The sequence below is a fragment of the Squalius cephalus genome (genome assembly GCF_949319135.1).
Source record: "Squalius cephalus genome assembly, chromosome: 3".
Lineage (NCBI taxonomy): Eukaryota > Metazoa > Chordata > Actinopteri > Cypriniformes > Leuciscidae > Squalius > Squalius cephalus.
In genome coordinates, this window is record NC_137124.1 from 20,334,391 (window position 1) to 20,360,303 (window position 25,913).

The 25,913-nt window shown below is 37.9% G+C and overlaps 2 protein-coding genes across 5 annotated transcripts in view; both read left to right on the top strand.

The window, feature by feature from the left end:
• tln2a (talin 2a) overlaps positions 1-15,503 on the top strand; it is a 57,632-nt gene extending 42,129 nt beyond the window's left edge. For 2 of the 3 annotated variants that reach the window (XM_079867198.1, XM_079867199.1), the window contains exons 47-59: positions 469-652; positions 776-901; positions 1,066-1,134; positions 1,597-1,713; positions 3,162-3,347; positions 3,444-3,551; positions 5,969-6,074; positions 7,776-7,900; positions 9,203-9,328; positions 9,741-9,803; positions 9,889-10,071; positions 11,458-11,583; positions 13,412-15,503. In XM_079867198.1, the coding sequence (XP_079723324.1) occupies positions 469-652; positions 776-901; positions 1,066-1,134; positions 1,597-1,713; positions 3,162-3,347; positions 3,444-3,551; positions 5,969-6,074; positions 7,776-7,900; positions 9,203-9,328; positions 9,741-9,803; positions 9,889-10,071; positions 11,458-11,583; positions 13,412-13,540 (1,648 nt within the window). In that variant the 3' untranslated portion in view covers positions 13,541-15,503. The remainder of the gene's footprint in view (positions 1-468; positions 653-775; positions 902-1,065; positions 1,135-1,596; positions 1,714-3,161; positions 3,348-3,443; positions 3,552-5,968; positions 6,075-7,775; positions 7,901-9,202; positions 9,329-9,740; positions 9,804-9,888; positions 10,072-11,457; positions 11,584-13,411) is intronic. The other variant, XM_079867200.1, reaches the window with a different exon arrangement.
• Positions 15,504-19,223: 3,720 nt separating this feature from the next.
• On the top strand, positions 19,224-25,509 carry tpma (alpha-tropomyosin). 2 transcript variants are annotated; one of them, XM_079867204.1, is made up of 10 exons: positions 19,224-19,572; positions 19,859-19,984; positions 22,080-22,213; positions 22,863-22,980; positions 23,147-23,217; positions 23,303-23,378; positions 23,506-23,568; positions 23,642-23,711; positions 24,406-24,484; positions 24,773-24,974. In XM_079867204.1, exons 1-10 carry the CDS (start codon positions 19,459-19,461, stop codon positions 24,774-24,776), a joined length of 855 nt encoding a protein of 284 aa, XP_079723330.1. In that variant the 5' UTR covers positions 19,224-19,458; the 3' UTR covers positions 24,777-24,974. The 2 variants fall into 2 exon arrangements, with proteins under 2 accessions (XP_079723330.1, XP_079723331.1); XM_079867205.1 differs by lacking the exons at positions 24,406-24,484; positions 24,773-24,974 and adding an exon at positions 25,403-25,509 and having other exon boundaries at positions 19,311-19,572.
• Positions 25,510-25,913: the final 404 nt, after the last annotated feature.

Genomic DNA, 25,913 nt, shown 5'->3' on the forward strand with positions numbered 1-25,913 from the left:
TCCAAACCTGTATGAATTTCTTTCTTCTGCTGAACACAAAAGAAGATATTTTGAAGAATGTCAGTAACTAAACAGTTGATGGGTCCCATTGACTTTCATAGTATTTTTTCCCATACTATGGAAGTCAATGGGGCCCATCAACTGTTTGTTACCCATATTCCTTAATGTGTGGTTTCTTTAATATATTGATTTTTATTTTATGAATTGAATTTATTTGAATATACATTTTTTTGTATTCTGTGAGAGGAAATACTAGAGGGATACTACCGTGGATGGATAAACATTAAACAACACAGGAGATAGAACAGTCAAAAATATTTGACCCCAGAGCGCCACAATTGACCGATCAAGAAGGCAGCATAAGCAATCATTAATACGCAAGAAGGCAGCATAGAATCACATATGTAAGCGTTATTATCAAACTTTTATCACTTCTCTCTCTCTCTCTCTCTCTCTTTTTGTTTTTAGGGAGAATATTCTGAAGACAGCTAAAGCACTGGTGGAGGACACTAAGAACCTTGTTTCAGGTGCAGCATCAAGTCAAGAGAAGCTGGCCCAGGCTGCCCAATCTTCTGCCAAGACAATCACACAACTTACAGATGTGGTGAAATTGGGAGCGGCCAGCATAGGCCCAGATGACCCAGAAACACAGGTGAGAGCCAGTGATGAAAGTGATGAGGACAGAAGAGAAGTCCAACACAGAGATTTAGCAGCAGCCAGTCGTAATACATCTTCCTGAAATGTGCATGTGTTATTATCATTCATCTCCTGGTAGGTGGTGTTGATCAACGCAGTGAAGGATGTTGCCAAAGCTTTGGCTGAGCTCATTAGTGCCACCAAGTGTGCAGCAGGAAAAGCTGCCGACGACCCCTCAATGTACCAGCTCAAGAGTGCAGCCAAGGTAGGACTGTGAAAAACACTCAGGCCTCGTTTCTGCGTAATGTAAATATTATTCTCCCTTTTGCGAAATTTCCTTCATACCTCAAGAGCACAGAACTTAGTTAGAAACAGTCCAGCTAGACAATTAGCTGTTATAAATTTGTCTCTGAAACTGTAATCTCCCAGTTGTCCCTCAGAAATCTGGCCGCAGGGGTGGAAATGTCTCCTAACTCAGATATCAGTAGAAGTGTTCTGGTGAGAAACTCATTTCAGTGTGTGCCATTAATCAGATTAATTATGAATGAGGAAATTAATCTGTGTTCTTCTCCATCCGCTACTGCACACTTAGTCCAACTATCGTGCCATAAATTAAACTACATGCTCTATTAATGGCATAGTTCTGCATGAGTTTGGAGTCAATAATTTTTAGGATTCAAAGAAATCGTGGTTTAATCAATTTAACCTTGGATCCTTTAATTAGAATTAAACAAGTGTATAAAGTTCTAGGATATACATAGCTATTTTTATCTTTTTAATTTAATTTAAAAGTTGTAGTCTATAAATAGCTGGTTTTCAAAGGAACTATTTTGCAATAGTGAATTTTGACATCAGATTTTTTCCTGTAAAAGTGCAATTAATGTTCATAAAGAATGTGATGTTCTTGAATCTAAAATGTAAGTGACTTGTGTGTGTTTGTGTCTCTTCTTTTGTGTTCAGATTATGGTAACTAATGTAACATCCTTACTAAAAACGGTGAAGGCAGTGGAGGACGAGGCTTCAAGAGGAACCAGAGCTCTGGAATCCACTATCGAGTGCATTAAACAGGAACTCACAGTAAGATGGCAAATGCAGAAAACATGGTGTACTAATTGCCTATTTTTTATGTTCCTTTTTTCTTTCCTTTTATTTTTCCAGCCCAAACCATTTAAAAAAAAAAAGTTAAGGCCCTGATAGACAAAGTTCTTTTTTGTTCTTAATTTAGGGGTAAAAAAAAGTTTGAAATACCTTTGCAGCTGAATACCATTAGCAATCATCCCCGACACCACCCATGCTTCTTAGAGTGCCGTTTAGATGACAGTGGTGAGAAAACAGCAGTAAAGAAAGCATCTAATCATGGTGATGTCCATATGTTTGCACAAGCTCTGCAATACGGCACTTCAGTCAAGTCACGTCACCTTTATTTATATACCACTTTTTGCAATATATTGCTTTAAAACAAGCAGCTTTGCAGTATTAAACATGAATAAACAGTGTCAGTATCGCTTTCAATTAGAATTACTTCAATATCTACTATGCAATTGAATATATTGTAAACGTGAGAGAGAGTGTGCTGGTAGTCCAGAAAAAAGAACATTACAGTAGTCGAGGCGTGATGTGATAAACCCATGTACCAGCGATTCAGCATCTTTTGAGCTGACATAGGGACGGAGTTTGGCAATAAGGCGGAGTTGAAAAATGCAGCTTTACAGAGTTGACTAATATAAGCGTCGAAGGTCAGTGAAGGGTCAAGAGTAATACCCAAGTTTTTGATAGTGGCAGATGGAATAATTGATGTAGCTTCAAGATCAAGTGTGGGAGTATTAGTTATATTTTTTGTTAGAGATGGTGGACCAGTAATTAAGATTTCTGTTTTAGTCAGATTCAAACTGAGAAAATTGTAGTTTAGCCAGGTCTTTAATTCATTAATACATGATGATAATGATGTAGTCTGGTGAATAGAGTCCGGTTGGCAAGCAGTATATATCTGAATATCGTCGGCATAATATTTTGTCCGAGAGGCAAAATGTAAATAATAATAGTAATGGGCCGAGAACTGATCCCTGTGGAACACCTTGTTTGAGAATGACAGTGGGAGATTTATAATTGTGCATGGTGATATGGTATTTTCTGTCTGTCAGATAGGAGGAAAACCAGGATAGTGTGCTCCTGAGATACCAATCTCTGAGAGGCTCATGAGTAAGAATTTAACAGACAGTATCAAAAGTTGAGCTGAGGTCGAGTAATAAAAGTATGGAGAGGTTTCCCGAGTCACCAGAGAGTAAGAGGTCAATGATAACCCTTAAAATGAAAATTAAATGACGTCACACCAGGTTGTTCTTCGATTTCCCTTGAAGTGCATCAAGGCCTTTCAAGTTAACCATGCTTTTCTTTCATTTGACCTTAATTTTGACCTATTTTTATTTGTTAAGTGCTAATTACATATCTTACACAAACATAGACAAGCATGGTTACAAAGCTAAATTTGAAACATCCCAATTGACAATTGTCGTCATTGTACTCAGATGTTCCAGTCTAAAGAAGCCCCTGAGAAGTCAACTACTCCAGAAGAGTTCATTCGCATGACGAAGGGCATCACCACTGCAACTGCTAAAGCTGTTGCAGCAGGAAATTCTGCCAGACAGGAAGATGTCATCTCCACGGCGAACCTGAGCCGCAAGGTCATAACCGATATGCTGACCACATGCAAGGTGTGTTTTCTGCCAGTGTCCATCTATGCTTTATTATCTGTGGGTTAGCTAAGGTGGTTTTGGTGTGCGTAATGGACTCAGTATTTTCCACCTCAGCAAGCGGCATATCACGAGGAAGTGAGTGACGACGTCAGGAGAAGAGCTCTGTTATACGGCACTGAATGTACCAATGGATATATAGATCTCCTAGAACTTGTCCTACAGGTACAAACACACACTTGTTCACACACAAAATGCATCTGTACAGTGCTTTGCTGCTTCAGGATTATGCTCTTTTGAAGGTTTCTAAATTTGGTTTTGGAGGTCTCCTACAATAGGTTTACATGCATCCAAGGTCAAAAACACTTTAATTTGATCTTAATATACATTGCAACATCGATGTACTGTGCCTTGCGAAAGTATTTGTAGCCCTTTGTTTTTTTTCCACATTTTATGTTGCAGACTAATGCTGAACTGCTTTAAATAATTTTTTTTCCCCATCAATCTACCATAATACACCATAATCACAAAGCAAGCAACAGATTTGTTATGTAAATTTATTACAAATAAAAAACTCAAATAATTGCATTGTCCCAGAAAAGGATATGAATAATTATGCACCCGTAGCCTTTTCTGGGAGGCTCAAGAGCATTCCAATTTCACTTGTAGATGTTACTACACTTTCAGTGGAGTTAACCTGTGGCAAAATCAATTGAATGGGTATGATTTGGAAAGGCACACATCTCTCAATAAAAGGTTTAACAGCTGAAAATGCATATCAGAGCAAAGACCAAGCCATGAGGTCAAAGGAACTGCTTATAGGGCTCAGAGACACGGTTGTGTCAAAACACAGATCTGGGATAAACTACAAAAAAAATTCTGCTGCATTAAAGGTTCACAGAGGCATGTAGCCTCCATAATCCTTAATGGAAAAGTTTGGAACAACCAGAACTCTTCCTAGAGCTGGCCTCCTAGCCAAACTGAGCAATCAGTGAAGAAGGGCTTTGGTTAGAGTGTTGAGCAAGAAGCTGATGGCCACTCTATTTGAGCTCCATGATCATATATGGAGATGGGAGAAACTTGCAGAAGGACAAATATCACTGCAGCACTCCACCGATCTGGGCTTTATGGCAATCTGGCCAGACTAAAACCTCTCCTCAGTGAAGATACATGAAAACTAACTTGGAATTAGCAAAAAAAGCTCCTAAATGCGACTCTCAGACTATGAGATACAAGAATATCTGATCTGATGAATCTTAGTTCCAAGCCTCATGTGTGGAGGAAACCAGGCACTGCTCATCACCTTCACAATACCATCCCAACAGTAAAGTGTGGTGGTAGCAGCATCATGCTGTGGGGGTGATCTTCTGTGGTAGAGACTGGGCGACTTGTTAGGTTAGGAGGAAAGCTCAGCGCAGCAGAATATAGAGTTAGCCTTAATGAAAACCTAGTCCAGAGCATTCAGAACCTCAGACTGGGCAGACGGTTCACATTCCAACTGAACAGTGACCCTAAATACACAGCTAATACAATGAAAGAGTGGCTTGTAAACAACTCTGTGAATGTCCTTGAGTGGCCCAGCCAGAGCCTGGGCTTGAACCCAATAGAACGTCTATGAAGAAACCTGAAAATGTTTGTCCACCGACGGTCCCCATCCAACCTGACAGAGCATGAGAGGATCTGAGAAGAATGGCAGAAAATACCCAAATGCAGATGTGCAAAGCTTGTCACATCATACCCAAAAAGACTTGAGGCTGTAAAAGTGCTTCAACTAAGGACTGAGTTAAGGGTACAAATACTTATGCAATGAACTTATTTCAGTTGTACAACAACATTGTCACTTCTGTTTTTTTTTGCTTTGTCATTATGGTGTATAGATCGATGTGAAAAAAGTAATTTAAAGTAGTTAAATGCAGCAGCATAAAATGTGAAAAAAAAAAAAAAATGAAGGGGTATGAATAGTTTCGCAAGGCACTGTATATTATGTGAGCTTTTCTCACGCTGTCTCCTATCCGAGAGTCTACTCTGCTCTAATTGGTCAGATGGCCCAGTATGTTTTGATTGGTCTACTACTGCTTATAGTGCATGTTGGAAACAAAATGTCCATTTCCATATGTGAATTTCCACTCCGGGGGTTTTCTCAGCACTTTTATACACAGGGATGCGGACAGTAATGATGGCCTCTGTTTAACTGTGTCAATTCAAGCCTGAGTCCTCATCCTTTGGAAGTGCATGCAATGTGGATTTGCTTTCGCAGAGCATAAAACAGCGTATTTTGACATGTTGGCAAAATGAACCAAACTCTTCCAGACCTCAGCTATAACTAACTACAGTGTTTGAGGGCGGGTCAAAGTAGACATTTTTCACAGGCTGCCAATGAAGACCATAAGCTGGAATTATGCAAATTTGTTAAAAACCTATGAAGGTTTGTGCAGGAAGAAAGACTGGAATTACTGACGACTCATTTCAAGTAGTTCAGAATCGGTCCGTTCTTTTGGGGCGATAATTAATCATGCAACTTTGCCAGCCTTTTTACATTCACAAACAGCTATATAACACACTACATGAAAAGTAATATCTGAAAAAAGCATAATAGGGGGAGTTTAACCAGAACTGTTTATGTGCATAAATATTTGTTTCAGGTCTTACAAAAGCCAACAGGTGACCAGAAACAGAAGTTGGCTATGTTCTCTAAGAAGGTTGCTGCAGCTGTTACTGAACTGATTCAAACAGCAGAGGCTATGAAAGGTAACCTCACTCACAGACACACACCTTCATTAAAGGGGTGATGAACTGAGAAATCAAAATTTCCTTGAGCTTTTGACATGTAAGAGATCATCATACTATAATAATATCCTGTAAGTTTCAGAACTGAAAAGTACCCTGTTAGTCCAATAAAAGCTTTTATAGACATCAGGCTCAGCAAACGACTCGTTTTTCAAAGTGGGGAACTATGACGTCAAAGAGGATAAAACACCGCCTCCACAAAACAAGATCAACGCCTACTTCAACACGGCCTGTTTAGCCCCGCCCACCGATTCGCCCAAACATGCTAAATAACATAGGACGACATGATAATTGCTAAACCGGATCGAGCTACTTCCAAGCAATAAACATGCTGTTTACTAAATATTGTGCAGCGCCTGTTTGTGGAAGAAGACAGTCTGCATAAGCTTCCTTCGGATTCCAGCATGGTTAAACTTTATTAAATCAGTCAATCACAATTTCCCGACACGGATCTGCCAGCAACATGTAAGTAACCATACTCTAATGCCTGATCTGCGATCAGTGATTTCTGTGTAATTATTCAAGTTCAGATATTTCTCTTAAAATCGTTCAATACTGTTTATGCTTCAGTGACTAAACGATCAACTTCACATAATTTCTCGTAGTATTATGAAAATAATCTTTTTTAAACTGTTATTAAATTATATACAGAAAGCGATCAAAGAACGATCCCTTTCCAATCGCCCAAGCTGTCAATCAAACAGCACAGCGCGAGCCGCGAGAGGTATCTGGACACTTACCAAACTCGTGATGACATAATGACACTGTTACACTACACAACAAAGCTCTTACTGTGCATTCACATCGTGTTTGCATTGTGATTTGGTGTAAGCATTTGTGAGAGTGCAAAAATTGCGTTGCAATGATAAGATCTTTATTCACGCGATCAACAGACTGTCTGTCATCTGCTCAGTCAGTGCTCATCATGCTGCAACCTTTCATGCGATGTAATAGATTTAAATATAATGCTTTAAACGATACTTTTCACGATTTGTTAATCTCGATAGCTGTAATAGTAAAAACGTAGTAAAAGTTTTCAAGAGAGTTCATATAATACTAGCTATTTCATATGCAAGCATGTCAGCCAATCACAGCAGTGGGCATTTACACTGCAGTCTCACAGCAGACACGCCCCTTCAAACAGAGCGTTCAAATCTCAGGCTGAAATCAGGCTTGGAAAAATGGCTTTTATTTATAAATTGACAATTTTTGATGTAAAAATCATACTAACATTATAAGGGCACCCCATGCAACATTATAAAATAATAAAACAATCCAGTTCATGACCCCTTTAAGACGTATACACACTCGCTCAGTGTAATCTGTGGATTTATTGTGCTGAGTAAAGTTTCCTGTCTTTCCCGTCTCGCTCAAGATGGGGGTGAGTACCATGAGACTCCAGTACAAATGTTATTCCATCTTTGCAGACTCCATTTAGAACACTTACTTATTTAACCACATTTGTGTCTTGTTCATTTGTTTTGATTCATTTCATTTGTGTGCAACACTGTGGCAAAATGAATTACACTCTGGCATGTTTGTTTTAAAAGGCATCATCCATTGCCCGTGCAACTGACACACACGTTTAGTTATTGCAGCATGCCGTCTATGTGTTGAATCTAGGCCTGCCAAACAGTTGATCAGTGTGTTTTGTGTGTTTAGGCACTGAGTGGGTCGACCCTGAGGATCCTACTGTGATCGCTGAAACTGAGTTATTGGGAGCTGCTGCCTCAATTGAAGCAGCGGCCAAGAAACTTGAGCAGCTCAAACCAAGAGCCAAACCAAGGGTAATGCACATGCTTAATGCACTGTTTAAAGACTCACCAAGGCTGCATTTATGATTTTTGGAATGTGTGACTCGGAAGACTGGAGTAATGGCTGCTGAAAATTCAGCTTTGCCATTACATGAATAAATTACATTTTGAAATATATATATATTATAATAGATAATAGCTTTTTTAAATTTTTGATCAAATAAATGCAGCCCTGGTGGCGATATTTTTTTTCCCAGGATGGTTGGGGAAGACTCATGAATATTCATTAGGGACGTCATCCCTGATTGGTCTGATGACCTACCCTAACCCCGCCCCTAAACCTACCCGTCACTGGACCAATCAGTGGATGACCAATCAGGGATGACTTCCCTAATGAATATTCATGAGTCTTCCCCTACCATCCTGGGGAAAAAAAATTCGCGCCCTGGTGAGCATAAGAGATTCTTAATCTAAATCTTAATTATTCCAGTCTTTTCACTGGTAGTATATTAATGTAATATTTATTAATAATATATCATGTATATTTGTATTCTATAATAAATTTAAAACTGTTATATGTTTGCATGTATTTGTAGTGTACTGGAATTCAAAATGCCACAAGAAGTTCCTTGTGTGTCTGTGAACACTTGCCCAGTAAAACCATATATATATATAATTTTTTTTTTTTTTTTTTTTAACCAATAGATTTTTTGTTGTATAAGAAAAACACGTACAGTCAGTGGCCAAGATTATTACTAAAATAATGAAATATTAATAATGTTAATATGATACATTTTCCAAATGTTTTGTAATGTCCCGCTCAACTGCAAATGTAAACAATGTAACATAGGGAGCTAATGCATTGAACCCTGAACATCCTAAACTCAAACCTTTTATACAGTTACAATTTACTACTCCTCATGTAAATGAAGTGGTTACTGTTTTAACAGCTGTGCCTTGTATGTTAATAAAGTTCAGACACCCTGTTGTCTGAGATGGCTCTTAGATTCCCACACATGTTCCCATTCTAAAATTGATGACTATTTGCTTAGGATGTGGTGCACTTAAATGGGGCATAAACAATAAAATTTTGGACTTTGTTGTTCTCTATGATAATTAAGCCATTTTTGGGGAATGAGCATGATCAACCACCTATCTTGGAGTGGAATCTGGGTCGGGGCAGACTATAATTTCTTACAGGAGCTAATTCCTAATTAACTCTTTAAGAAACTACATTGCTGATCATTTTCAGTTCAGAAGACCCCTTTTTGTTATTGTTGTTCCACCCATCAAATTAATTGTAACAACTGAACTTTTCCTATTTTTTCTTTGCAGCAAGCTGATGAGAGTTTAAACTTTGAAGAGCAGATACTTGAGGCAGCCAAATCTATCGCTGCAGCCACCAGCGCCCTTGTAAAATCAGCTTCAGCAGCTCAGAGAGAACTCGTAGCCCAAGGCAAGGTAAGAAAACATAGCATGAACCAAAAAAAGCTTGACTGGTCTGTATAATGTTCGCATGAAACGGACATTGCAATAGTCTTTTCTTCCCTATTGTGACATGTATCCTTCTTGAATGAGAAAAAAGTGTAGGGCGTGACTTGATTTTGTCCATGGGGAATTGATTGGATCGTTGTGATTTGCTGTTGCTGTGATCTCATGCGAGAGATAGGTTGTCCCGCCCTCGTCATCAGAGAAGAGAAAGGATCATGCTGCAAGAGGGAGGGGAAGCTGTTTTGATTCAGTATTACGAGGGCACATGAATTTTGAAAAAATAATGATGTACATGAATACATTGACTTCATAGCCTGACTTTAAAAGCAACTGTTTCTTGCATTTTTCATTGACTCATTGCCATCTTTTTTCCTTTGTGAAGGTGGGAACCATCCCTGCCAATGCTGTGGATGATGGACAGTGGTCTCAAGGGCTGATATCTGCTGTAAGTCCTTAAGCATTTAACAGTGACAATAAAATGTCATCATGTTGTATCCCTGTATGACTGCTTTGTTTCCTCACTGTTGCAGGCACGCATGGTTGCCGCAGCCACCAGTAACCTCTGTGAGGCAGCAAACGCATCAGTCCAAGGCCATGCCAGTGAAGAAAAGCTCATCTCTTCTGCCAAACAAGTGGCTGCTTCCACTGCACAGCTGTTGGTGGCATGCAAGGTTAAAGCTGACCAGGATTCAGAGGCTATGAGGAGGCTACAGGTATATACGGTTGCATAAAGAAAAAAGATTGAATTAATTCTGATATTCAAATAGTAACTGCACTGTAAAGGCCCCGATATACTCACGGTGAAGTTCTTTCGTCGGTGACAACGATTACTGTCAGCGAACATCCGATGCTGAGAGCGGCATTTAGATGAATATGTAAATAGGTGCTGTGCGCTTTCCTCTCAACAACAAAATAAACACGCAACAAAAATTTGAAAACAGCAAGCATTTTTTAATAAAGCATAAGAAAAACATCTGATCATCATAGCAACGTGGATATGTTTGCACAAGCTCTGCAATTCGTCACTTAATGCTGGGTACACACCAAAAGATAATCGGGCTGATTTTGGGCCGATTTCCCCCCTTCCGACAATCCTAGCTATATCCCGATTGTCTTGATGGTTCTACAGATTATCTTATCAGATTTTCCCTTGGTGTGAGGTGTTAAGAGTGTCCGATCCTGATCGGAAGAACGTCGGAGCCGCCCCTATCGCGAATCGTAAATATTCAACATGTTTAATATTTACGATCAGAAATCCTGATGTGCGGGGGGAACCCCGAGGACAAATGAGCGCACGCTCTGGAGATTATCACGTGAAACGAAACCATATCCAATCAGAAAGCGAGATGATGGAAGACGGAAGCATAACAAACGCAGTCATGGCGCAGCACAAAGTGAAATTGATGTGGACAGCAGAGATGGAGAATCAGCTTGTTGATTTGTGACAGCGCAAATGTTTATACATTACATTATTAATCATTCCAAACACTATCATCGCAGTTTTCTTCCTGCATATCGTCCGCAATGCTTATTCAGAAGTCTCGCGAGATTTTTCGAGATTTCCTGTGTTCACAGTCGAGACACTGGTTGAAAATCTGTTCATGTGTTGTGTGCTGTCTTTGTCACATCATGGCACACCACACACTATAGGAGCAAATCGGTTAAATCTAGGATTTTTTGTCCTCATGTTTGTGGTCTTATCACATTTTGAAAATCTTATAAGATGTAAAAAATATTTTGGTGTGTACCCAGCATAAGTAAAGTCACGTCATGTTTATTTATAAATCACTTTATACAAAAGATTGCTTAAAATCAAGCAGCTTTAATGTATTAAACATGAAAATCAAACAGCTCTCCTGTGTGTTGATATTTTCCCTTGCGGACGAAAAGTTTTGCTTTGGCAACTCCCAAAACGAACTCTAAGCGAACTTAGTTTTGACCTGATATTGTTCGAAATGACGTCCCAGCAGTTCATTCTTAGATTTCGCTTGCTGTATGTCAGGGCCTTAAATGTTCACATGTAAGCCTAGCCTTACCGTACTATCTTCATTTAACTATGTATTTCATAGACATATTTCTTGAACTTGTGTTATCTGCAGGCTGCAGGCAATGCTGTGAAACGTGCCTCTGACAGTCTGGTTCGAGCTGCCCAGAAAGCTGCTTTCAACAAGTCTGATGATGACAATGTGGTGGTCAAGACCAGGTTTGTCGGAGGAATTGCTCAGGTAAGATTTACGGGCTGAATTCTATCTATGCTTTATTTAATAATAATTAGTTAATAATGCACTATTTTTAATCTATATTAATAATATATTTGATTATTATTGTTGTTGTTGTTAATAAAAATAAATAAATATTTAGTATAAATTGGTAACACTTTACAATAAGGTTCATTAGTTAACATTCGTTAACTACCTTAACATGAACTAAGAATGAACAATACTTCTATAGCATTTATTCATCTTAGTTATTAATTTCAACATTTACTAATACATTATTAAAATCAAAGGTTGTATTTGTTGACATTAATGCACTGTGAACTAACATTAACCGCTGTATTTTTATTAACAAAGATGAATTAATACAGTAACAAATGTATTGCTCATTGTTAGTTCATGTTAGTTAATACAGTAACTAATGTTATCTAATGAACCTTATTGTAAAGTGTTACCTATAAAATTAAATGTGAATAAATATGTACACTCAGAATGCACATATATGCTTTTTTATTGTTGTAGTTATTTATAACAAATTTTTTTATAACAAAAAAATCTAAATGTGTGTAAATGTGCAATTTAATACAAAACCACTGAATGTCTAAAATGCATCTTTACCAATTTTTTTTTTCTTGATGCCCATGTTTTGTTGTTAAGTTAAATAGATAAAGTTAAGTAAATAAATAGATGACAAAATGTGTCTAAATGAGTAATGTAATGCAAAACCACTCTGAATACATTTTTTGGCACGTTCCCTGTCTTTTGTGTGTGTGTGTGTAGGGGTGTGACGGTTAGTATGTAACTGTGAGACCGACGGTTATAGTTGAACACCGTCATTAGATCTCTATTACCGCCAAAACCGTGTTATTAAAATATTTTTTACAAACATTTTTTATCATAGAGAATGTTTAAACACTAATTAAAAACAATTGTTAACAGTCTGTGTCATTAATGGTCTACGTCGTTTCCAACTGTATTCTTTGCCAAGTACCAACGCAAGTTTTGTTTTGTAAATCGTCAGACATGATTTTTACCACTTCATTAAGTTTTTCTTTGTAGAAAGCCTTTCTTTAAAGCGAATTTCGTTTTGTATAAATTGTGTATTAATTTTAATAAATGTTTCATCAACCAATTGCATGTATTTAATAAATAAAAAGCAAATGACAATATAATAACCGTGACATGGAGGCGCCGGTGCGCCACGTTCACTTGCATTGCATTGTGAACTAGAGCGCATCTCATCGTAAATGAATGAAACTCAGCGTAGGCCTATGCCTCATACATTAGCATTAAATATCTTTGCTGCATCCTTTCTAGAACAGAAAAGGGCTTTCTTGCGGCTCGCATCAGCAGAGCATTGCATCGTCCATAGACCGCAAAACAATCGGCGGATGGCGGGCGGGTGCGGCTTTGAAATTTGGTCCAAAAACATTGGTGCGGATGAGTTTTGTGATGCGGTTGCGGATGAAATAATACCCCATCCGCGTATCTCTATCGATAACAACATTGAACACTACACAAATATTAATTTAATTTTTTTAAATTTAGGCGATCAAATAGCTAATCAGTGTCTGCTCGTTTATTCAAACTAAATTGTCCTATAACAGACGAACGTCGCAACCCCCCCCCCCCCTCCCCTCCCCCCTCGGTTATGTTACGAACCGTCACATTTGACTCACGTCATAACCGGCATCACCAATTCTGAAACCGGCACACCCCTGTGTGTGTGTGTGTGTGTGTGTGTGTGTGTGTGTGTATGTTATTCAATTTATGCTGCCCCATATTAAGCTTTATTCAGTTATTGTTTTAATTGTGTTCCATTGTCTGTTTGGCCCAGATTATTGCTGCTCAGGAGGAGATGTTGAGGAAGGAGAGGGAGCTGGAAGAGGCCCGTAAGAAGCTGGCACAGATCAGACAACAACAGTACAAGTTCCTGCCAAGTGAACTCAGAGAAGATGAGGACTAAACGTATATGTTGGCTTCCTCGTGATCAAGTTGTCCACCATTTGATTTTTGCCTTCAGAGCGCAGATGGGTTTCTCTTCAACCTATAGTGCAGTCCAAACTGATGAAGGGTTATTGAATTAGTTGACTGGATTGTGAATTTTTTTAATATTTAAACTCTTGAAGAACTATACAAACAACAACCATCTCATCTCCTTTACCGTGAATGTGTTCATGCCTCCACCACACCCTCATGAAGAAGCTTTGGATTTCTGGCATGATTCTGAACTTGTCAGTGTGTGTGCATGTTCGTGCCGAACAGCGGGATTACACTTGTGGGATTGGAGTGTTGAAGATGAACTAATGAGATGGGCCTGTTTGAGCTCAGTCATTAAAATAAAGCATTTTAGGGTTTCAAACAAGATACAGACTTTGACAATTACATCAAGTTCAAAGTCGAGCAGAAAGGAAACCTGATTGTTAGAGAACAGCCTTTTAAACTCCAGTTGAATGTTTAACACTTGTACATTTGTAATGGTGAGATAATTTTTTTTTTTTATGCTTCACTTTCATTGCTTCGAAGTTCACAAAGTATACAAATAAAAGATATTTATGTAGCGAAATGTGCGTACATGTGCAATGTAAAACAAAATCACTCAGAATGAAAGGTCTAAAATGCAGCTTCTCAAATGATTTTTTTCCTGTTGACCATACGTTTTTTGAGAATGCAATGACCGGATGTAGTGATTCGTGGATTATAAATGGAGAATCAAAAGACCATATTAACCTCAAAAAAGTACTGTGGAAAATCCACCTCTAACTCCTTAAAACCTTTTTACAATATGACCTTAAACCACATCAGTTTTTTTTTGTTTTTTTTTTACATGAATGAACCCTAAATACTGAATGTATGTGTTAAAATGTAATGGAATTGAATTTCTCATATTTGTTGTCTGCAGGCATGAGGATGTATGTTTAAAAGGCTGATTGAATGTTTCTTTTCACTTTTGGTGGAGCCAGACATACTGTAACTTCAACATTTATGCAAATTTTTAAGAATATTTTTTTTTTTTCTGGTCCTGAAATTATTGGCCACTGCAGTATTTTATAGTGCTGTTTGTAGCTACTTTGAGTTATTTTTTCTTTTCATCATATCCCTTATCTAAATGTTCTAAATCATTTGATGCTGGTATGACTTTCTGATTTTTAGCCTTATCTTCTGGTGTGTCACTTTTATGCTTGTATGATGGTCATATGCAATCCTGAAAATCACATTCGGTTCTCGTTGCTTCATTGCTTTGCTACTACAGCCCTCCTTTCTCTGGCTTTATGTGCATTTAGTTTCAGTGCCTTAGTTTATCAGTCAAATGAACGTATCAGTTCTCTGACTGCAGGATACAAGATCAGGTGTGTACATTCTGGCTTGCATTCACCGTAGTGTGTCTGTCATAGCTAAGTTGCTGCTTATCTGTTACTACTTTTGTGCTCTCTGATGCTCAGAGCTGGAAGAGTACAAGTTGAAGTTTGGTAATTACTGCAACAAGTCATTGTCGGTCATAACGTGGCCTGTGCAACTCACTTTAAGCAGTTCCTCCCTTTAGCTATAGTTCTGTCTGGAAAGTGTCTGTCTGCTTCATGTGGCTGTAAATGTATATGGCTTATATACGAATATGTGTCTATGTTAAGACAGCACATGTTTGTCCTGCATTTCTTGTGCATGCTTCATGTCTTCTAATGGCAGAGTTGCAGAATGATCAATGTTGCCATCTCATGCATTGACTATAGAAGAGTCTAAAATATTGAGAAATTACTATATGTGACTTCACATTTTGAAAAATCAATTGACTTGTTTATTTTTGGGTGTCTTTGAATAATTGCTTGTAGCATTGCCGTAAAAGCGTAGACCTGAAGTTACATGTAAAGCATCTGTCTATAATGAAGAACATTTTAACTTAAAATAAAGGGTTTCAAAGTATAGTTCTCTTTATATGATGTTCATCTTCATATGGAATGCTTTTCTTATACCTTGCCTGAGAGTGAATTGGCAATGGACCCACAGTATAAGTTGCTGGTTGTGCACTGAACTGTTAGAAAGTTAACTATCACAATTCTTATTTTATAAGGTTTCTTCTTATATGGTATATTGGAGAATGAACTCTCACAAACCTTTTAATTTATTCTTTCATTTATTATATTACAAAAACATTTGCATGGGCTTCAGCTGCCTGTCACTTCCCTTAGTTAATCACTTGTGTATTTAATGTGTACAATAATAATAATGTATTAATACTTTGTTCATTTTATAATAATAGTAGTAGTAATAATAATACTGATAGTTGTAGTAATTATTAATTTTATTCATACTTTTTTATTCATACAGTTTAAATTAACATTTAAAAAACATGCACTGAAAAAAAAACCCCGTAAAATTTATGTAAAGATTTTGTATACATTTTTTAAGTAAATATCACACAAGGAATTAAGTTAACTCTACTTAACTTAGTGAAGTAAAATGAACAAAGAAAATAACTAACTTGGCCAGTAAAAGTTTGAGTAATTTCTACTGGCAAAATTTCTACTTTCTACTTGCAAAACTTTTTACTCAAACAATATAACTCTGAATTAAACCACGCTTTTAAAGTGTATGCTTTACTTAGGAACATCTAAGTATATAAAACAATAGATATTGTGTAGACACCATTTCTACGTTATTGACAAAATGTGATACCTGAACACAGAGACCTCTGCTTGATGCACAATACACAATGACAGTAACATTCAATGGATCGTTTTTGAGTATACAGTATGAATGTGTCAGTATAGCAAATAAATTCCAGATGTCACAAAATGGCAAGTCACTAAACCTAACAACAAAAGCAAAGATAAAAACATGTAAATACAGCAGGAAAACAGAAAAATCAACCTTGTTAATTAGTCATGCCCCAGTGCAGGATGGGAACACAAGTATAAAAATAAAAAAATTTGAGTAGGTTTTACTTCATTTTTTATATTTTTTTACGATTTAAGTTCTACAAGCTTGAATTGAGTACTAATGTAGAATTTACTTGAATTCTTGACTTAACTATTTCATGTAGAAATTACATTTGTTTGTTTTTCTGTAGTATTTACTTCACCACAGAATCATTTTTATCAGTAGACAGGCAATGAAGGGAAACAAAAAGTCAAAATGTTCATCACAAAAGTGTAAAATACAAAAGTTTAGTATTTGTGACAAATCTTCCTTTGAGAAAAATATAAATATTTTGCTATCTCGCATGAACTATGCTTGAGTTTGGATTAATGTTCTATGCAGTCATCTGTAAATATGTCTCAATTTAGAAAGTTATAAATCTTTTGCAAGATGCCTAATAGAAGCAAGTTTACCTTCTATGTACCTTCTCACCCTTCTCCCCAAATAGTAAGGCTTTGTGAGATTTATATATACATTTAAAAAAAGGTACTTACTTTGCATCTGTGATTTGTTAAATCGACTGACACAAACATTGTCTCGTTCTTTTAAAGCATGTATCAGTGTCCTGTTTCTACCGGTTTTGCTGTTATTCTGAGATATTCTTTATGATTGTGAACTGACATAATGTAATCTGGTCCTAGATCAACTCTGTATGGCAGTACTGCACTCAGTTCAGGCTGGCTGCCCCTTTAAGCCATTGGTCTTTGGCATGGGGTAGGGCTGAGGTGGTATGTCTTAGTCAGCATGAGGGTATGGGGCTATATTGGGTGGGATCACATACTCAGAGAGGTGCTAATTTTAGTCCCCTGTGGGGAGATGATCATAGCAGATATGCATGTTTAAAGATTTACAGTTAGTACAATTGGAGTTTCAATTGGTTTGGCAAGTAGAACTGCATGGTAAATGTTCTCAGGCAGACGTTTCAAGCATTATGATTTTAGTGGGATAGAGGGAAAGATAGTGAGAAGTGAACCCATTGTGTATAGTTATGTTTTATGTCTCAACATAATGGAGTTCATGGCTATTTAATTCTATTCCATCATAGCACCTCTCTAGCAATACTTTAATCTTAGATCTCAGTTAACAGAATATAACCATTCTAAACATTTAAAGTGTCAATTTCACTAGTTTTCATTAGCTAAATTTATTTAGCTGCTTTCTGTAAATCAATTTCAGACTAAATTCCTAAAAATTAAGTTGGCATTGCTTCACTGAAAGGTTCTTCGAAAAACTCAGACTGGTTATTTTATGGCCTTGCTGTGAAAACTCACATTTTAAGAGTGTGTATTACTGCAAATTACATCATACAAATGATACAAAATAGTATCAAAGTTAGCAGCATCCAGAAAATCTTGAAGTTAAATCAAAGGCATTTAGCAGGCTGAAGTGCCAGGCGTAAATGTACCGTTGAAAGGCCTTCCCCATGAGGAAGCTTTGCACGTCTGCTTGAATGTTTCTGGCTATAACTTGTTAGTCTGATCTTTCTGGAAGACTAAAAGCGGTGAGAAAAAGAATGAAGCTAGACTAATTTATTTGAATCTATCTTAAGGCATACAGAAACAATTCTAAGTGTATGTTTTTCCATCAGCATCTCTGCACAAAAAAAGGTTGCTTTAACGCAATGTAAGACCATGAAGGCAAAGAAAGTGTCCATGTTACATATTTCATACTGAATGACAGCACTAAACATGCACATAAAAGCGGTTCTGTGCAAATTAAGTGCATGTAGTTCATTAGTATAGTTCAGTACATTTGTAATAGGCGACTACACAATGATTTAAACACTGTTGTGTGATCCATGATTAAGATTAGTTGTGCATGTTGCAAAGCTTGTCTTACAACAGCTAAGAAGAGACCGTGGCAGGTGCTTCCTTCAGGAGGGGAAGGGTAAAAATAACCCCCTGGAAAAAGTTGGAGTGGGAATGTGAGAGTGTAAGAAATTAGCCTAATGTTAAGTGCAAACACCTCAGCTTTGTAGAAACACTCTTATGATCTTCTTATCCAACAACACCTTTACATTAAAACTGTTATGAAGGTAAAAACTGTATCAAACACAATGTAGCCCATTTTCTCTCCTAACTTGCACGTGTACGATATTGACCCAAGTAACCTCAGTCGTAAGTGACAATTTATTAAATGGTGTAGCAAAGTCCATATAGACGCGTTACATGAGGCTTGTATCTTCGCGGCATGGCCGACAGCTGTAGCTTTGCCACACGGCACGTCGTTGTGATTCCAAGAGATTTGGGGGGCTTTTACCGCGGCCGATTAAAGCCAGCACGATACTTGAATGAATGCTAGCGTGCTGAGAGATTGCTGTTCAACAGCCACCGTATCTAAAGCTCTTCAGATTATGAACAATGCCTGAGGGACTCGTTGACATGCCTCTCTGTTACGAGGCTGACCCAGAGATAGTAACGCCTTTCCTTAAGATAATCACTTTCATGAGACCCTCGTGTGCTGTATAAAACCAATCGATTTTTTTCTCACAAAGACTTTTACTTTTCTTTGTAAAGAGTTTATGAGGGGAAATAATAAACATTTTATATGTTGGGGTTCGCATATTCAGCGTTTAGCATGAATTGGACAGCGGGTAAATTGCTTTCCGGACAGTTTTGCTCCTCTTCCCTCGATTTCTCTTCAGGTTCAGGGTGTTAGAAATAGGAACGCGGCCCCCTTGTAAGACGTCTTGGCCCTCAGATCCCATATATAGGCATTTCAATGGTCAAATGTCTGAGGGCAGCGAATCGCCGTCCAGATCCTTAAAAAAAGACGCGAGGCAGGAGGAACCGCTAAGAGTCCTTCCCTAAAAAGTATTGGGTGTCTTGCGGAACTTCTCAGGCTCCTGTGAAGGCACATATTTGACAGGCTACAGCGAGACGAGCTCGCACTCCAGCTCAGCGTTCGGTTCAGCACAGACGCTCATCGCCTCTCTCAGTTCGGTGTGACCACCCATACACTAACACAGCCATGGATGCCATTAAGAAGAAGATGCAGATGCTCAAGCTCGACAAGGAGAATGCCTTGGACAGAGCAGAGCAGGCTGAGGGCGATAAGAAGGGAGCAGAGGACAGAAGCAAACAGGTTGGACATGGGCACCCGGGTGTCTCTTGTACACCTTTATAGATCAGACTTTATGAAGTCTGATTTTTGTTTTCTCAACTTATTATGCTGTAGCATATGCTGTTATTCTATTTTTAATAAGTTTTTATATATCTAGTTCATAATCTATTTCTCATTCTTTTCTTTTTTTTTCATGTCTCACTAATACTTTAGACTGTCTTTTTTTATTGGCCTGCATGGTTAATTGATGTATGGCAGTTGTTCTTGTGCCTATCCATGTCCATTGACACACGTGCTCCTCTTGCAGCTTGAGGATGACCTGGTCGCCCTGCAGAAGAAACTGAAGGGCACTGAGGATGAGTTGGACAAATACTCAGAGGCCCTTAAGGATGCTCAGGAGAAACTGGAGCTGGCTGAGAAGAAAGCTACCGATGTAAGCATGCCGTCTGATGTCACGCGTAACCTGTGCCCACCCCTGCTAGGCAGTCTGTTGAACTTATTATATAGGCTACACGTGATTTCAAATTTACCATCTCGTACTTTGGCAATGCTTTACCGACTAAACTTTATCGGAAACTACAAAATTTGTCATTTAAAATGACTCAAGGCCATTCTTAAAAGTTGTTAACCCCCACCTGGTAAACGAATGCCATATGTGCAGTTGCAGGAGAGTGTATGCAAACGGCGAGTTAAATTTAGCAGTGCGCTTTATAAGGCAAGCGTCTGAGGGGTTCGTCTTGCCCACCTACAATCGTCTTAATAGGGTCCGTGTAGAATTTCACCTCACCCTCGTTGGATACTTAAGACCATCAGCCATCATCCATCTATATAGTATTATAAACGATACAAATAATTATATTGTATAATAAAAGTTATATCTGTTATATAGTTCTAGGACTAAAAATGAATGTCAACCCATTATTCGTTATACAATACAAAACAATATAGCCTAATACAATAGGAATATAGATTGATGGCCCAATTTAGATTTTTAATAAATATAAAGACTTGTTCATTGACTTGTCTTGAAACGATTTCTGTCAGGTAATTTTGTGGGCTCAAATGATCAAAGGAGGGTCATTCTAAGCTTTTGGCGCCCCTAGCGAAGTTAGCTAACGTTAGCCGTCAGCTCACAAAATACTAAGGACGCACTGTTGTCTATATATTTTGTGATGTCTTAAATAAATAAATAATGGCCTCTTATTTTTGTCGATGCAGCGATCGAGCAGTTGTTGCTATAGACAGTTATAGCTTAAAACAAAAGCAACTTATGTTCGCGAGCATCTATTTAGCGCTCACTAACTAAATGTAATTTTTAAAACGCTATAACTTATAGCTATGTTAAAATAAAATAGGTACCCTTGTAGGACCTCCTCTTTTTTGTAGTTCCTTGGGAAGAGGCGCCATGATGTCATTAGAGAAGAAGCCCAGAATTCCCAGTTTCACCAAACGAAAACAATCTGTATTTCACCTCCTTGGGAGAAATTGTGCTCCACTTGTATTGCAGAAACACATCACAAGATGGCGCTGTACGCTCAGAAAATCGAACACAGTTAAATGAGTATAAAATCTGTATAGGCTACAATGTGAAAAGAATAGACGGAGAGATTGTCGCATTTTAAATACACTTAAACAATTTGCAGTTTCGCAAATCCAATTCATTACAATTACATTTATTTTTTTTATTTATTAAATTTTTAATAGTGTTCCTTATTGTCAGCTTTCATTCTTGCCACAATACACGAAACGCAATGACATTTCTCTTTTCATTTAATTTATAAACAGATATTGTGGCCAAAGCGGTAGTTTAAAATGCGATAATACAGCGTAAATGAATTGACTTCCGGTGTTTGTTACCAGACTGGGAATGAACCATAGAACGACTTGCTTAACCAGATCGCAGTCACGTCCTGTGATAACCATTCAAACAACCCGTATTATCCGTGATGGCTGGCACGGCACAACTTGAGGCTGTGAAAAAGAAAATCAGATCGCTGCAAGAACAAGCAGACGATGCTGAAAGCAACATGCTGAGACTACAAGAGGAGCTCGCGTCCGAGCGCGCAGCCAGGCAATCTGTGAGCTTACCTGCCATAATCATTTAAGTGCATTAGTAGGCAAACTGTAGCGCGTTTTCCCATCAAAAAAGCAGGATATGTCATGAAAATTAGGTTTAAACAACGTTGTCAGTGTTTCGCGTCGTTAGAAAGTCGCGATAATTGATGGTGAACTGGCGCTTAACAGATGGAGAGGGCGGTGAAGCTTTTTGACAGCTCCCGTCCTCCTGCCTTTCAGTGCTAATGTTTACCAAAAATCCTAGACGATAACCTTTACATGTTGTGTGATATTGGTGAACACATCACAACTCACACTGAAAACCTTTATTAGTTTGAGGAAAACGAGAGCGTTAAGTTCTAGAGATATTTCTCAAACCCCCGTCTGTCTGCATCTAGTGAAATGTGCATTTCTAGGCGTGTGAGTGCGCGTCGTGAGCTCCAGCTCATTGCTGTGTGTGTGTGTGTGCGCAGGCTGAGGCTGACGTCGCTTCCCTGAACAGACGCATCCAGCTGGTTGAGGAGGAGTTGGATCGCGCTCAGGAGCGTCTGGCCACTGCTCTGCAGAAGCTGGAGGAGGCTGAGAAGGCTGCTGATGAGAGTGAGAGGTGTGTATGGAAACAAAGTAGGGCCTGAGACTCTTAAAAATAATTTGGAACTATACGGTTATCCGGACCACCCTAGGGTTAGGGTTAGGTTAACCTATAGTACATTTACGTGTGGTCACGTGTGGTCCGGATAACCGTATAGTACCAATAATTTTGTCAATAAAAGAAATATAAGTGAAATATCAGGAGGTCAAACTACCCCCCCCCCCCCCTCCAAAAAAAATAAAAACTAGTTTTTTTGTTTAAATAAAAAAGAGACATATAAATACAATTTAAACAATGATATGGACTTTTCTAGCAATAAACATTAAACAAATATAAAATTAAATCAGTTTAATACAAGTCAATAAAAAAATGGGAAATTAAAATGAGTTTATATTACAGTTTTTATTACAGTAAATTGAATATCAATTCAGTAGATTTTGTCAAGTTATGGCAAAGTATGATTTTAATTGTTAGATATAAATCCAAAACCTCTGACAGCCAAAAATCCCCATTTTAAGAGGAGGATAGACGTTTGATGTTTCGAAACTAGCAAATTTTGATGCAGTGTTAAACAAATGCTATAGTTTATCAAACATATGTAATAGGTCTCGTGATTTTTAGGGAGCAAAATAACACCCAAAGTCTCTCTCTCTCTCGCTTTCAGAGGCATGAAGGTCATTGAGAACAGGGCCCTGAAGGATGAGGAGAAGATGGAGCTGCAGGAGATCCAGTTGAAGGAGGCCAAGCACATTGCTGAGGAGGCTGACCGCAAGTATGAGGAGGTTGGTTTTCTCTCTTTTCTCTCTCTCTTATAATTTATTACAAATAAATATAGTCCAAATATATATATATAAAAAAAATATTTCCGATAAAATAATGTCTTCTCCTTGGACAGCATAAACAAATGCATGTACACTCACAACTTTTCTCTTTTGTGATGGTACACAGGTGGCCCGTAAACTGGTGATTGTTGAGTCTGAGCTGGAGCGTACTGAGGAGCGTGCTGAGCTCAATGAGGGGTAAAAACAAACAAATTGAATACTTTTTAAAAACATGCCTCTGCCTGGCTATTTTTGTCTCATATTTTCTGTCACTCTCCCACAGCAAGTGCTCTGAGCTGGAGGAGGAGTTGAAAACTGTGACCAACACCATGAAGTCTCTGGAGGCCCAGGCTGAGAAGGTAAGCGTGTAAATATGTGTGTGTGTGTAGAGGTATTTATGTGTATGCATGAATGATCATCTGCGTATATTTGTTTTGTGTGTTGGTGTTTATAGACAACCCTTTAATCCTTTTTTTCCATCTACAGTACTCAGCTAAGGAGGACAAATATGAGGAGGAGATCAAGGTCTTGACTGACAAACTGAAGGAGGTGAGTCCATCACCTATTTTTTGTGTGTGTGAGCATTGATATAAGAGGGCCTGACAAACTTTCTGTGTTCCAGGCTGAGACTCGTGCTGAGTTTGCTGAGAGATCAGTCGCCAAGCTTGAGAAGACCATTGATGATCTGGAGGGTATGTCAACACTGTTTTTCATGCTGCTATTAGACACGGGTTAAAACAAGCTATTTAGAATCAACGTAAGACTTTTTCATTTTATAGAGAAACGCTAGTTGCATCCTTAGAATAACAGGTTCGAGTCCTTTTTGCATTCATACACTTAAAAATAAAGGTTGTTTATTGGCATATATGGTTCCATGAAGAACCTTTAACATCCAATGGAACTTTTCCATTGCACAAAAGGTTCTTTAGATTATTAAAATGTTCTTCACATGAAGAAAAAAATGTTTCTTTAAAGAACTGTTCACTGAAAGGTTCTTTGGGGAAACCAAAATGGTTCTTCTATGGCATCGCTGGTATAACCATTTTGGAACCTTTATTTCTAAGAGGATATGTTGCTATTAACAATTCATATAGTGATTTAGAAGATACGCCTTTAAATTAACAGCAGTACTTATCGGCACTGCTATCTTTAGGTATTTAAAAGATCATATTTTTCTTATTATTGATGAAGGTAATCTCACCTCATTTCATTTCTGTTTCATTTTTTTTCTTAGCCTTTCTTTTTTCTGTCTCTCTATGGCCACTTGTCACTGTTCAATCCGCCTTTGCACTGCTTCATGTCCCTTGTTTTCTTGTTTCTCCATTCTTTTCCATTCCTCTCCATTCAACATCCTCCACCGTTCTGGCCTTTAATTGGCTACTTTAGATGAATTGTATGCTCAGAAACTCAAGTACAAAGCCATCAGCGAGGAGCTGGACCACGCTCTCAACGACATGACCTCCATGTAACTATCCCCACCTGTTACTCCAGTGTGCACAAGTGCTTTTGGATTAATAGCATTTCCAGATTCTCAGTCTGCTAATATAAATTAATTTTCAGGTTTGCTGATGGATTTTAGAATCCACTATACATTTTAGAGCCTGCATCACATAAGTGTTTCTATTGATTAACTCAGTAGAAAAGTAGATTACACACAAGCAAACACTTGATCTCTTGCATGCCCTTTGTTGTTCAATATCACCATCTATCATTTGTTTCAACTCCTTTTTTCTCTTTTTTTCCCCCTGCACAGTTAAATTTTTTACATCTCATCTCTGGCTCCGGGCACCATCTGAGCGGCATCTCCTTCATTTTCTTCTCTGTTTCTCTCCTTTTCTCTGTTGCCGCCTTCTCCATCACACTATTCTCAGTGGGGATGGAGCACTCAGCACTATAATCCCATCACTTGTACAGAAATTTTTTGCTTTCTGTAAAATAAAACTTCCTCCCATCTCTGTAAGCTCCCCACTCCTTTCTCTCTTTAGTATGTCTTAACTCTTTTGATTTCATATGTCCTTAATTTATTGTCGAGAAGCTTGAATAAAATCCAAAGAAAAAAAGCTCATTCTCATCACCTCATGTTGCTTCTCTCTTCGACAGCTTATGTTCACCTGTAATGATCATATTCATACCATCATGATTTTGCACCAAAGGTTCTATGGCAATGCAAATATAGAATTAAAAGAAAGATTTCAGCATAATCTTTAATAAACCATTTTGGGTAAATGCTCTTACTAACATCTTTCCTTTAATTTTCACTCTCTTCTCTTCTCTTCTCTTCTCTTCTCTTCTCTTCTCTTCTCTTCTCTTCTCTTCTCTTCTCTTCTCTTCTCTTCTCTTCTCTTCTCTTCTCTTCTCTTCTCTTCTCTTCTCTTCTCGCCAGACCCCCTATATCAACAGCTCCAGAAAAACCGGGTCCTTTCACATGAGCTCAGTTTAGCACTTAATGAATTCTAATCTCACTATATAAGAAAAAAACCAGGATGTACACTAAATATTACATTCTGTCTATTGTTTGTGGTGTACACAGAGTAACCAATAATCTATGGATGACAGATAATCCATAATTTCATTATTCTATTATTGTTGATACTGGAGATCTTGATCTTTTTATCTCAGGGCTAAAAAATAAATAATAAAATAAAAAAGATTTACTGTCTTATGGGTTGCATCCACAAAACCTAAAGCTTAAATATTAAATTTAAAAAATCATGGCAACCTGTGTCCATTAAATGATTAACAGCCTTGATCTTTCAGTGTATTTTACGTAGAGGGAAAAGTTCACATAGAAAGGTGGAAGTGCCTTCTGCATTATATAACTCACTTTGGATCATTACCAAAGGTGTGTTGTGTTATAAGAGTTTATTATTTATAGGCTATATGTCAGAAGTACT

Coding starts and splice junctions, on each gene's coding strand:
- tpma (XM_079867204.1), top strand. CDS start 19,459: ATGGATGCCATTAAGAAGAAGATGCAGATGCTCAAGCTCGACAAGGAG. Junction 22,214..22,862: donor GCTGCTGATGAGAGTGAGAG/GTGTGTATGGAA, acceptor TCTCGCTTTCAG/AGGCATGAAGGTCATTGAGA. Junction 23,569..23,641: donor TGACTGACAAACTGAAGGAG/GTGAGTCCATCA, acceptor TCTGTGTTCCAG/GCTGAGACTCGTGCTGAGTT.